This window comes from Rutilus rutilus (genome assembly GCF_951802725.1).
Source record: "Rutilus rutilus genome assembly, chromosome: 1".
Lineage (NCBI taxonomy): Eukaryota > Metazoa > Chordata > Actinopteri > Cypriniformes > Leuciscidae > Rutilus > Rutilus rutilus.
In genome coordinates this window covers 71,653,874-71,664,591 of record NC_140209.1, presented here as the reverse complement: position 1 = coordinate 71,664,591, position 10,718 = coordinate 71,653,874, and the positions used below count along the sequence as shown (strand labels likewise).

The window sequence follows — 10,718 nt, the reverse complement described above, 5'->3', positions numbered from 1 at the left end:
ATTATAAGCTCTAAAATGCTTATATTATATAAGCATTTGTAAAGTCCCATTTGTAAAGACTTTATAAAACGTCTCGGTTACCAATGTAACCCTCGTTCCCTGAAGGAGGGAACGGACACTTGATGTCAGATGTCTTCGATATAGTATACAAATCAAGCCAAATGAGCTTTGGCAGGTGTGCAATCCATGCCCCGCCCTGCAGCGCGGGTATAACAGGGAAGTGGATGCACCCACCATTCATTTTTTCCGCTGAGGAGCCGAGCGAAACCCGGTCAGCGGTGGTCCAGTAATAGTGGCAAGGGGACTAAGTCTCCGTTCCCTCCAGGGAACGAGGGTTACATTGCTAACTTAGACGTTCCCTTTCAGTCGGGTAACGTACCGACTGATGGGATCGTCTAACACGCCACTATTACTGCCACCTTCCAGTGCCCAGAAGAAAGCCTCCTAATCTTTTGATCGTTTTAGATAGGGCTAAAACCCGGGAAGTTACTGCTGTTCCCCTGCTAGTAACCTTTGGATAACACTGGGAAAGCGTCCCCTACGAAGGAAGGAGGGATGCTATGGAACTCACAACCGGCCCACAAGGGGGGGGGGGGGGGGGGGGTTATTGTGAGAATACACATATGGCCTGGGCGAATACGGGTAGGACAACATATGGACAAGAACAGTTCCGGCTAACGGGGGAACCATGAGCGGCAACTGCTGTTGCCAAGGGAAAACACGAGCTTAAGGCCATACCGTGGAGTTTACACACATGGATCTAGGCCGAGGAGGGGATACAACATGCGGTCCCTCGCAGCCTCCAACAAGCTCCACAAGCTTACTAGTGGTAGACCTGGTACCAAACGCTCCACCATGTCCTATACCATGTCCTCTCTCGGTGTGGATGCACTGGCACACAGCTGGCCGACGGGTAGAGGAGCAGGTCTTGCTAGTTGCCCCTTATTGGCCCAACCGGACCTGGTTCTCCAAACTCATACTCCTCTCTTCAGCCCCTCCCTGGCCCATCCCCCTGAGGGAGGACCTTCTCTCTCAGGGGCAGGGTACCATTTGGCACCCACGTCCAGACCTGTGGAGACTCCAGGTCTGGTCCCTGGACGGGAAGTGGAGGTTCTGAGGGGTCTACCACAAGCTGTCGTAGACACTATCACCTCTGCTAGAGCCCCCTCCACGAGACTGGCTTATGCATCGAGGTGGAACCTGTTCGTCGTTTGGTGTTCTTCTCACTGAGAAAACCCCCGAGTTTGTTCGGTCGGATCGGTGCTTTCTTTCCTGCAAGAGGGGTTGGAGCGAGGGCTGTCTCCCTCCACCCTCAAAGTGTATGTTGCCTCTATTGCCGCACATCACGATGCAGTTGGTGAGAAATCCCTGATCTGATCGTCAGGTTCCTTAAGGGAGGAACCATACCTTCCATCTTCCATACCCTCTTGGGACCTATCTCTGGTGTTAACAGCACTTCAGAGACCTCCCTTTGAGCCCCTGTGGACAGTGGAGTTAAAAATTATGTCTCTCAAGACAGTTCTCTTGCTTGCACTGGCTTCTATCAAGAGGGTAGGGGACCTTCACGCTTTCTCGGTAGACGAATCATGCCTGGAATTTGGGCCGGCTGACTCTCAGGTGACACTGAGACCTCGGCCCGGATATGTGCCGAAAGTTCCCACTACTCCCTTTCGAGATCAAGTGATGAACTTGCAAGCGCTGCCCCTGGAGGAGGCAGACTCAACCCTAGCTTTTCTCTGTCCAGTCCGCGCCTTACGGACTTATCTGGACAGAACGCAAAGCTTTAGAACCTCAGATCAGCTCTTCATCTGTTTCGGAGGCCTGCAGAAAGGGAAGGCAGTCTCTAAGCAAAGGCTGGCCCACTGGATAGTGGATGCCATCATCTTGGCGTACGATACCCAAGGTGTACCTTGTCCCCCAGGGTTGCTGCTTTCTGGACGCTGGCGCAGGGTGCCTCGCTGGCAGATGTTTGTAGAGCTGCGGGTTGGGTGACACCTAATACGTTTGCGAAGTTTTATAGCTTACTTGTTGAGCCAGTAGCTTCTCAGGTGCTCTCTTCAAATAGAGTGCACCCTTGAGTCAAGCACACTCATGTCGGGCAGAGCCCGACCCGTTCCAAGAAACCAATCATCCAGCCGAGACTGAGCGGGCCCGGGCGGAGGATTCCACTCGAGTCCGACAGCCTCAGCAGCCCGTTTCAGCATAGCTGACGACTGTGGATCTGACTCAGGCCATGCTGTACAACCCAGGGGGGACAGCACGGGGGAATCGTCCCCGACAGTATACAGCTCGCCCTCAAATGTAGTGGTCGGCATCCTATCCCCCTGGTGAATTTCCAATGGAATGTCTAATTCACCCATTACAGATGAATCAGTGCGCTCAACACTAGAATCCAAAGGTATCGATGTGAAGGAGTTGTGATGAGTCCACAGGGAATAATCTCCGGGCGGAGCCTCAAACACAACTCTGCGATCACCTGACTCACACCACCTGTGAGGGAGTGGCGCAAAATCAGGGACTCTACATCAGCGAGCGAACGAGAGTCAAGATCTCAACACCGAGATAGGCATATTTTCACACAGAAAACATGCACCATCCACAAAAGCTGCCTCAGCATGTTGTATACCCAAACACGCGACATAGAAATTGTGACCATCACAGAGGGCTAGGGAACGACCACATCCAGCAGCGCACTGGTGGAAAAACAACCTTCTTCCGGAGAAGAAAGATGAAAAACTCATCCGTGTTTACTTCCTTGGAATAACGCTCTTCACCAGTGCTGGAGCACACAGGGATGTCCGCGGCGACACTGGCGGGAAACCTCGTCCTCACTTTCCTTGCCCTTAAACCTACCATCAGCCAACAAACACAAAGGTTGCTTGTGAGAACAGCAGTTAAGAGATTCAGAAGCTCGCGATCACCGCTGCCACACGCTGTAACGTCAGCACTGGGAGAGCTTCCAAAAGAAGTGCCGACACACACAGGCTTGTTATTAAAGTACACTTTCAGAGATATCGACATAACAAACGATCGGCTCTGAAGCGAAAAAAATTAATGGTGGGTGCATCCACTTCCCTGTTATACCCGCGCTGCAGGGCGAGGCGTGGATTGCACACCTGCTAAAGCTCATTTGGCTTGATTTGAATACTATATTGAAGACATCTGGCTCCCTGGTGTGATCCCATCAGTCGGTACGATCGACTAAGTCGAACGTTACCCAACTGAAAGGGAACTGTAAAGTCCCTGTGTGTGTCACCCACACGACCCTGGGTGTGATTTACAGTATTAAGTAATGGGGAATGTAGTGTTTGTGTATTAGTCAGGAGATGGCGCTGTAGTCCACATGTTGTCACCTATAAAAGGTGTAGAGCAGGGATGTCCAATCCTGCTCTTGGAGGGCCACTGTCCTGCAGAGTTTAGCTCCAACCCCAGTTAAACACACCTGAACCAGATAATCAAGGTCTTACTAGGCATTCTAGAAACTTCCAGGAAGGTGTGTTGAGGCAGGCTAGAGCTAAACTCTGCTGGACAGTGGCCCTCCAGGACTGAGTTTGGACACCCCTGGTGTAGAGTAAGAGATGAAGTGTGTTGTACATGCTGACCATTATGTAACATCTGACACTGTTGGATTGCTTTAGGATTTTAATAAATCTTTAAGAACTGACCATTTTCTTGGCCTCATGCTTACCAGGATTTAAACATTACAACATCAGCAATTGCTGGTATACTTGAAATCTCTGAACACATCTAGTGTGTGAAATGTCCTGTATCTGATCATCTCTGTGCATCTCAAGTGTATGGACATGTACGGGGTTTTCACACACCTTAAGTTTCACTGAAATTTCCAATATCCTAAAAGTCCCAAAGTAAAAGTATAATAATAATAATAATTCGTTACATTTATATAGCGCTTTTTCTGAGACCTCAAAGCACTTTACATATGGAAGGGGGGAATCTCCTCAACCACCACCAATGTGCAGCATCCACTTGGATGATGCGACGGCAGCCATATTGCGCCAGAACGCCCACCACACACCAGCTTACTGGTGGAGAGGAGACAGTGATGAAGCCAATCAGTATATAGGGATGATTAGGAGGCCATGATGGACAGAGGCCAAGGGGCAGATTTGACCTGGATGCCGGGGTTACACCCCTACTCTTTTTCGAAGGACATCCTGGGATTTTTAATGACCACAGAGAGTCAGGACCTCGGTTTTACGTCTCATCCGAAGGACGGTGCTCTTTTGGCAGTATAGTGTCCCCATCACTACACTGGGGCGTTAGGACCCACACGGACCACAGGGTGAGCACCCCCTGCTGGCCTCACTAACACCTCTTCCAGCAGCAACCTAGTTTTCCCAGGAGTCTCCCATCCAGGTACTGACCAGGCTCAGCCCTGCTTAGCTTCAGTGGGCAACCAGTCTTGGGCTACAGGGTGATATGGCTGCTGGCTAAAAAGTATGGGGTTAGGATTGTTGCATTATTCCAAATAAATAGATTGAGATTCACAAACAAATGTAAAGAGTTTCACAAAAAAATGATCAAATTCACAAATAAATAGATTAAGATCCACAAATAAATTCTCACAAGTAAATAAAAATCTCCCAAAATTAAACAAATGTGTTTTGTCACAAACACAACTCTGCCTGGCATTTACTTGTGAACCGCTATCTGTGCATTTGTAAATCACTGCACGCATCTGTGGATTTTGAAACACTTCTAGCGTCAACATGCAGAAAAAGCCACAGATAAGTGAAGAGAGAATGATCAGTCCCAGCAGACGCAGATCACACTTATCAGACATCTTTTGTTTCTGTCAGTCTTCCTCTTCATTATCTATAGTTACAGCATCATCAGCTCCTCCTGTGGTTATTAACTTCCTCTGTTCTGATCAACTGAGTGATTAAATCCTGCTAGAGTTGCTGTATAGAGACACGATGCCACAGTGAAATGTTGCTTTACATGCGTATTGTGAACCGCACTATCTCAACACACATCTGCTCTGAACACAGTTTATAAGATATTCTTTTGAACACGAGAGCATTACTGTTAGTCTCCCTTCCTTATTTTAGCAGTTTCCTGAATTATAAAACAGATTTTAAAAGTATTGTAAAGTAATTATTAGCATCAGCTTGGTAAAAAAATAAATCTGCATTTGCACATGAGCGTCTGTAAAGCAGATATTAACTGTCTTCAGGGAGTTTCTACACATGGATGATAACGTTCTGCTTTACTCTCTCCAGCCTTGAGAAATATATCAGATCCAGACTCCTTTATCAACACTACAAATGCTCTGGAAGATCTGGGATGTATTTCTCAAGCACCACTGATTTAACTTCCGCCTCCCTGAACTTCTGGACCACTTTGCCAAAACACTTGAACGAGTCGTTTTCGACCAACTATCTACATTTCTCACACAGAACATCCTCCTGGACAACAACCAGTCTGGCTTCAGAAGCGCCACTAAACTGAGACGGCCCTGTTTTCGGTTATTGAAGCTCTGAGACTGGCAAGAGGAGCCTCTGAATCCTCAGTTCTCCTCTTGCTGGATCTGTCTGCTGCTTACAGTTAACCACCAAGAAGAGCATCTCAGGAACAGTGCTTCAAGTCTGACCTCTCAGTGGGTCCTTCAGGGTGTCGTGAGGTGTTTAAGACCCAATATCTAGCTCTCGGTTATTGAAGCGGCTTCTCAACTACAACTCGCTTCAGTGGACTTACAGATACATTACCAGCTCATGAAGGGGAATTAACATATTCCTAACAAACATCTCAGGAAAGGAGACTTATTAAACACAACTGCAGAGGTTTAATTAAGAAAATTATAGCAATCATTCAAAATGAAAAAAGATGCTAAAAACAGGAATGAAAGAAAGATCCAAGAATCCTCAAATCAGCTCCATCACACAGAACAGAGAGAGATTATACAGTCTGAGTCTGTCCATTACTGTATTAATATTATATTTAAAGCAGTTTACATATGAAGCGCAAGATAATGACTTTCAACACTGTAGGCAAATATATCCATAAAATCCATATAAATGAAAATAAATCTGGCTTTTTATATGTAAAAAAAAAACATTTTAATCTAAACATGATTGTCACTATAAGTGCTCAGAGTTTTTTCTCTGTTTTCTGAGAAGAAGCAAATAAAACAATGAACAATCCTCTGTAAGTTTTTGCTATTGTAAATATTGCTGCAGATTGGCTCTAAACTCATCAGTATTTTATTCTAATATTGTCGGCATCTCTATTTCCTCTGGGTGCTTCGAGTCCTTCCTCCCTGCAAAATAAAAGCATTGACTGACCTCTCGTATGTGTTTTTATCATGATTGCAGATTGTTCCAGATCAGATGAGTGTGAATCATCAGATTGTGTGCGGCTCAAAACTCACCAGCTCTTCTTGCACAGATGATCTGAAGAAGAATCACAGTAGGAGCAGCAAACACTGCCATCTCAACAATAATCACAATCACTGCAGGAAACATGAGAGGAAGAAGAGAAACTGTACATGACTGAAGTCAAGGGTATTCAACTATCAACAGTTATTGATGAAGCATTTACAGACTGACTGATAGTTTAATGTTATAAAGCTGTCAGTATAAATGAACGTGTCGTACCTCTGTATAATGATAGAGCAGTCACACTGACTTCAGTTTCTGATGCTGGATCAGCTGGATCTGTGGATCACGTCTGTTAGTTCAGTTCAACACATAATGCAACATATACACAACATCATCATCACATACTTGAGCTTCACATCACAGAAATGATGAATATCATTTCTAGTAGAGCCAATCTGTGGAAGTTTTCACAAATCTGAGAGTGTTTTCTCACCTGAATACTTGACAGTGTATCTGACTGAGGTCTCGAGATGATTTCTGCGAGTAAGCTGACATCTCCACTCTCTGTTGTCATCTTCATTCAGGAGTGTTGTAGTCAGAGTGATGATGATACAGAGATCTTGATCTGATGATGATAATATCTGATATCTGGAGTCTGTCTTCAGATCAACACCAGTCTGATTCACCCACAACAGCTCAACTCCATCAGAACTGACCAAATAATTACAGTCGAATGAAGACAACTGACAGGAGAGAGTCACAGAGCGGCCTGGACTGATCTCAGTCTGTGAGGATGAAGATGATGATGATGGAGACACTGAAACTGAACACAAGACACAAATCACAGACTCTTCAATCATCATCTGAGTCTAAAGGGAGAATCTGCCCTTTTTAAATTGACCACATAATCATAAACTTACCATGAAGAACATGCAGATAAACAAAAGCAACAGGTCCTTGTGGTCTGCCATTCACATATTGTTGGCAGGTGTATAATCCATAATCTTCTCCTGTGACGTTCTTGATGTTCAGAGAGCAGTCAGACTCCAGTCTCAGTCTCTCATGTCTCTCTGTGTCTTTCTTCTTTATCCCTCCAGAAATCAGTTCAGCTCCTGCTGAATCACTGAATCTGTTAGAGTAGGTCCATGTAGTTGAGTTGCAGTCAGAAAGAGCTTCATTACAGGGCAGAGAGCCATTTCCACCAGAACTGATGAACACATTCTCAAACGCTCCACTGGTTCCTGAAACACAGTATATCTCAGTGATCATTATGATATATATTAATAAATGAAACATAAAACACACCAGCATAAAAAGCAGAAGTTTTAAATCATAGTATTTTTCCTGACTTAAAGCAAACCACACACTCTCCAGAATAAACTATTAGTCTTTATCAGAGAGCTGTTCAAATCACTGACACACTCTTAATATGAAGATAATTCTTCATCATCAGATGTTTGAGTGACACTATGTCCAGTATCAGGAATAATACAGTATGATCTGTGTGTATCAATACACAACTCTGAGATCACAACGTGAATGTGTGCAAGAATAAACTGAGCATGTTCAAATGAACTCTTTCCAGACTAATTCCACTAAATGTCTTTAGAGAAAATACAGATTTCTTTACCTGTGAGAAGTGAAGAGAGAATGATCAGTCCCAGCAGACACAGATCACACTTATCAGCCATTTTCTGTTTCTGTCAGTCTTCCTCTTCATTATATATAGTTACAGCTCCTCCTTTAAACATCATCAGCTCCTCCTGTGGTTATTAACTTCCTGTTTATCTGATCAACCGAGTGTTTAAATCCGTTGTTATATAGTGATATAACTTTGTCCTCTCTGTAGATTGGGCTCATATAGACAATCAACATAAAGCTTCATTGAGTATTGAGTGTTGTAATGTGTTGAGTGTTGGATGTAAACCCGGTAACTGGGTTACTTGTAATCTGGATTAGTTATCGTTACAGTTATTATAGTTATATATATATATATATATATATATATATATATATATATATATATATATATATATATATCTGTATAGCGCTGAAGTGCACAGGGGAAATGCACAGTTTGTGAAGAAACTTTAGTTGAGACATGAAGCAGCAACTGTATTGATCTGACAGCAGCATCACAAACCGTAAGAGAATCATTTCATAATGCTTTGTCTGTAAATGATGGAATGACATTAACCAATCATAACAGTGGCCGTTTCACTGTCAAGCCTTAAGGGACACGCCACCAGTCATTTCAGACAGGGTTCAGAATGAAGGATGAAAATAATCATTATTGCATGTATTCCAGTCCTTTGGTGTTGCTATGTGTAACCGGCAGAGTAGTCGCTGTCTGGTTGAAGTTTGTCCCTCTGCAGCTACGGTAGCCCCCTGACGACGTCACCCAGATAGCCGTGAGTGGCTAAACAACCCATTTGTGTCTAGGCCAGTTTCTATAAAACAGTCTGCACTGTTGGGCTTAGAGAGATTCTCTGGTGTCCAGATACATTTTCAGTCTTGTTACTGCTTGGGTATGTGGTTCTCCTGTGCAACGAAGGTGTGTTTGACTGATTGCCAGACGCTTCCGGGTAATCGTGCTGTGTATTACTGAAGGTCTTGGGCAAAGCACCTGCCGGGTAGCTGTACCGCAATTAAGCAGCAACATCAAGAAGGATTGTGAAGACTGGCGCAAAGGGCTGTTTTTCCACTGTGTCAGTTCGTATGTCAACATTGAGGCAGATTGCTCCTGCTGCCTTGCCTTGCCTAAATTAAGTTTTACATACATCTTTTCTTTTCTTTATTGTGGTTATTTTGCCGTAGCCTCCGTCTAATGCTCTGTCTGACTGATGTGGTATTGGCTGTTCTAGTAGTGTATAGTTTTACATTCTCTATCCACTCTGCTAGTGATAACTTTCTTGTCCTTTTCTTCCTTTTTCCAGAGTACTAGAGTAGCTGCTCACAAGAGAGGTTCCTGGTTCCGTCCTCGCGCACTGCACCACGTATTGTAGTGGTAAACTGCACTTCACAATATTGATTGAATCATCGGCTTGTAGTGGTTGTGCCTGTGTGTGCGTGTGTGTGTGACTGCATGTGATCGTGGGCAGTGGGCACCAGATTCCAGAGCACGGACAGGTAACCTGCCTTGACAGTGAATCAGTATTTTCCAGTTAAATTGTTACTCGTATTGTCCCTTGTAACAGCCAATACCAGGTCTGGTCCCTCGCTTTAGTACTGTGCCTCTAGTATGATGGGGTGGCTCTTTTAATTATACCATTTGTTCTGTCCTCACTAGACGTATCACTTTCTATCCAGCTAGACAGACAGTGAACAGGCGAGATGTTGGTTCATGGCTTTTAATCTCATGAATCTTTTCTCGTTAATCTTTAACATTGTAAAACTGTAAACACAAAGAAAATACAGCAATTAGAATTGTACATATTATTGAAAGTGCATATCTGACTGAACAGTATTTACTGTCTAAATAAAGCACTTAATTGAAACATTAAATCAACATATTGAGCATTAAAAGTTATATTTTCATGTGCATTTGATAATTATATTCTTTGTTTAAGATAATTGCTTGAAATCACGGAATCCAAATTAGCCTAATTAACATAACAAAAGATCGCTAGCATACGGCGCTAACTACTGCCAATGTATTGCACAATCACTTTTCATCACGGATTACACAAGCACTTTACGTTTCGTTTATAGCACATTTGCATCTTTAGATTAATGAATCGACTGTCAAACATGTTAAACCTACTAATCATCATATTAACATGACAAATAATAGTAACTTACAGCCTTATGCGGGCCACGACTTCACCATGCGAGCCGCTCTTCAGCCATGACACTTTACAATGAACTCAACTCACGAAAGTAAAACGGAAGTTTCCAAACACGATCCTCGCCACAAGAGGGCGCTTAAGGGAAGACAAACAAATCAAACTACTGAACCATTACACTCCCCGTCTGGTATAAATGCTTTTATACCACTAGGCCTATTTAACCCTTATCAGTCTTTGTATCACTACTTTGGGGGAGCAGGAGAATAAGTTGAGTCACTGGGCGCAAGTAAACACGAGAAGTCCCTTGCTTCACAACTTTGACTTCCACTTTTCTGATCCTCTTGTCCTCACTAGGGATGCATTTAGTAAGGAGTCCTATGGGCCATTCATTACGTTTAATTAGATCGTCTTTCAACAAGACTACGTCCCCCACTTGAATGTTATCTTTGTCATGAGTCCATTTCCTCCTTGGCTGAAGTACTGACAGATATTCTTGTCTCCAGCGCTTCCAAAAGGTGTCTGCAAGACTTTGAACATGTTGCCATTGTTTTTTGTACATGTCTTTTATGTCAAATGACCCTTCAGGAGC

The 10,718-nt window shown here is 43.9% G+C and overlaps 1 protein-coding gene across 1 annotated transcript; it reads right to left on the bottom strand.

The window, feature by feature from the left end:
- Positions 1-5,788: 5,788 nt before the first annotated feature.
- LOC311305538 (uncharacterized protein) lies at positions 5,789-8,090 on the bottom strand. The gene is made up of 6 exons (XM_084433310.1): positions 7,972-8,090; positions 7,262-7,582; positions 6,835-7,164; positions 6,618-6,677; positions 6,392-6,472; positions 5,789-6,280 (listed from the first exon to the last, which is right to left on the bottom strand). The coding sequence occupies exons 1-6, from the start codon at positions 8,030-8,032 to the stop codon at positions 6,225-6,227; spliced, it is 909 nt and encodes a 302-aa protein (XP_084289436.1). The 5' UTR covers positions 8,033-8,090; the 3' UTR covers positions 5,789-6,224.
- Positions 8,091-10,718: the final 2,628 nt, after the last annotated feature.

Coding starts and splice junctions, on each gene's coding strand:
- LOC311305538 (XM_084433310.1), bottom strand. CDS start 8,032: ATGGCTGATAAGTGTGATCTGTGTCTGCTGGGACTGATCATTCTCTCT. Junction 7,583..7,971: donor TCTCTCTTCACTTCTCACAG/GTAAAGAAATCT, acceptor ACTGTGTTTCAG/GAACCAGTGGAGCGTTTGAG. Junction 6,281..6,391: donor CATCTGTGCAAGAAGAGCTG/GTGAGTTTTGAG, acceptor TTTATTTTGCAG/GGAGGAAGGACTCGAAGCAC.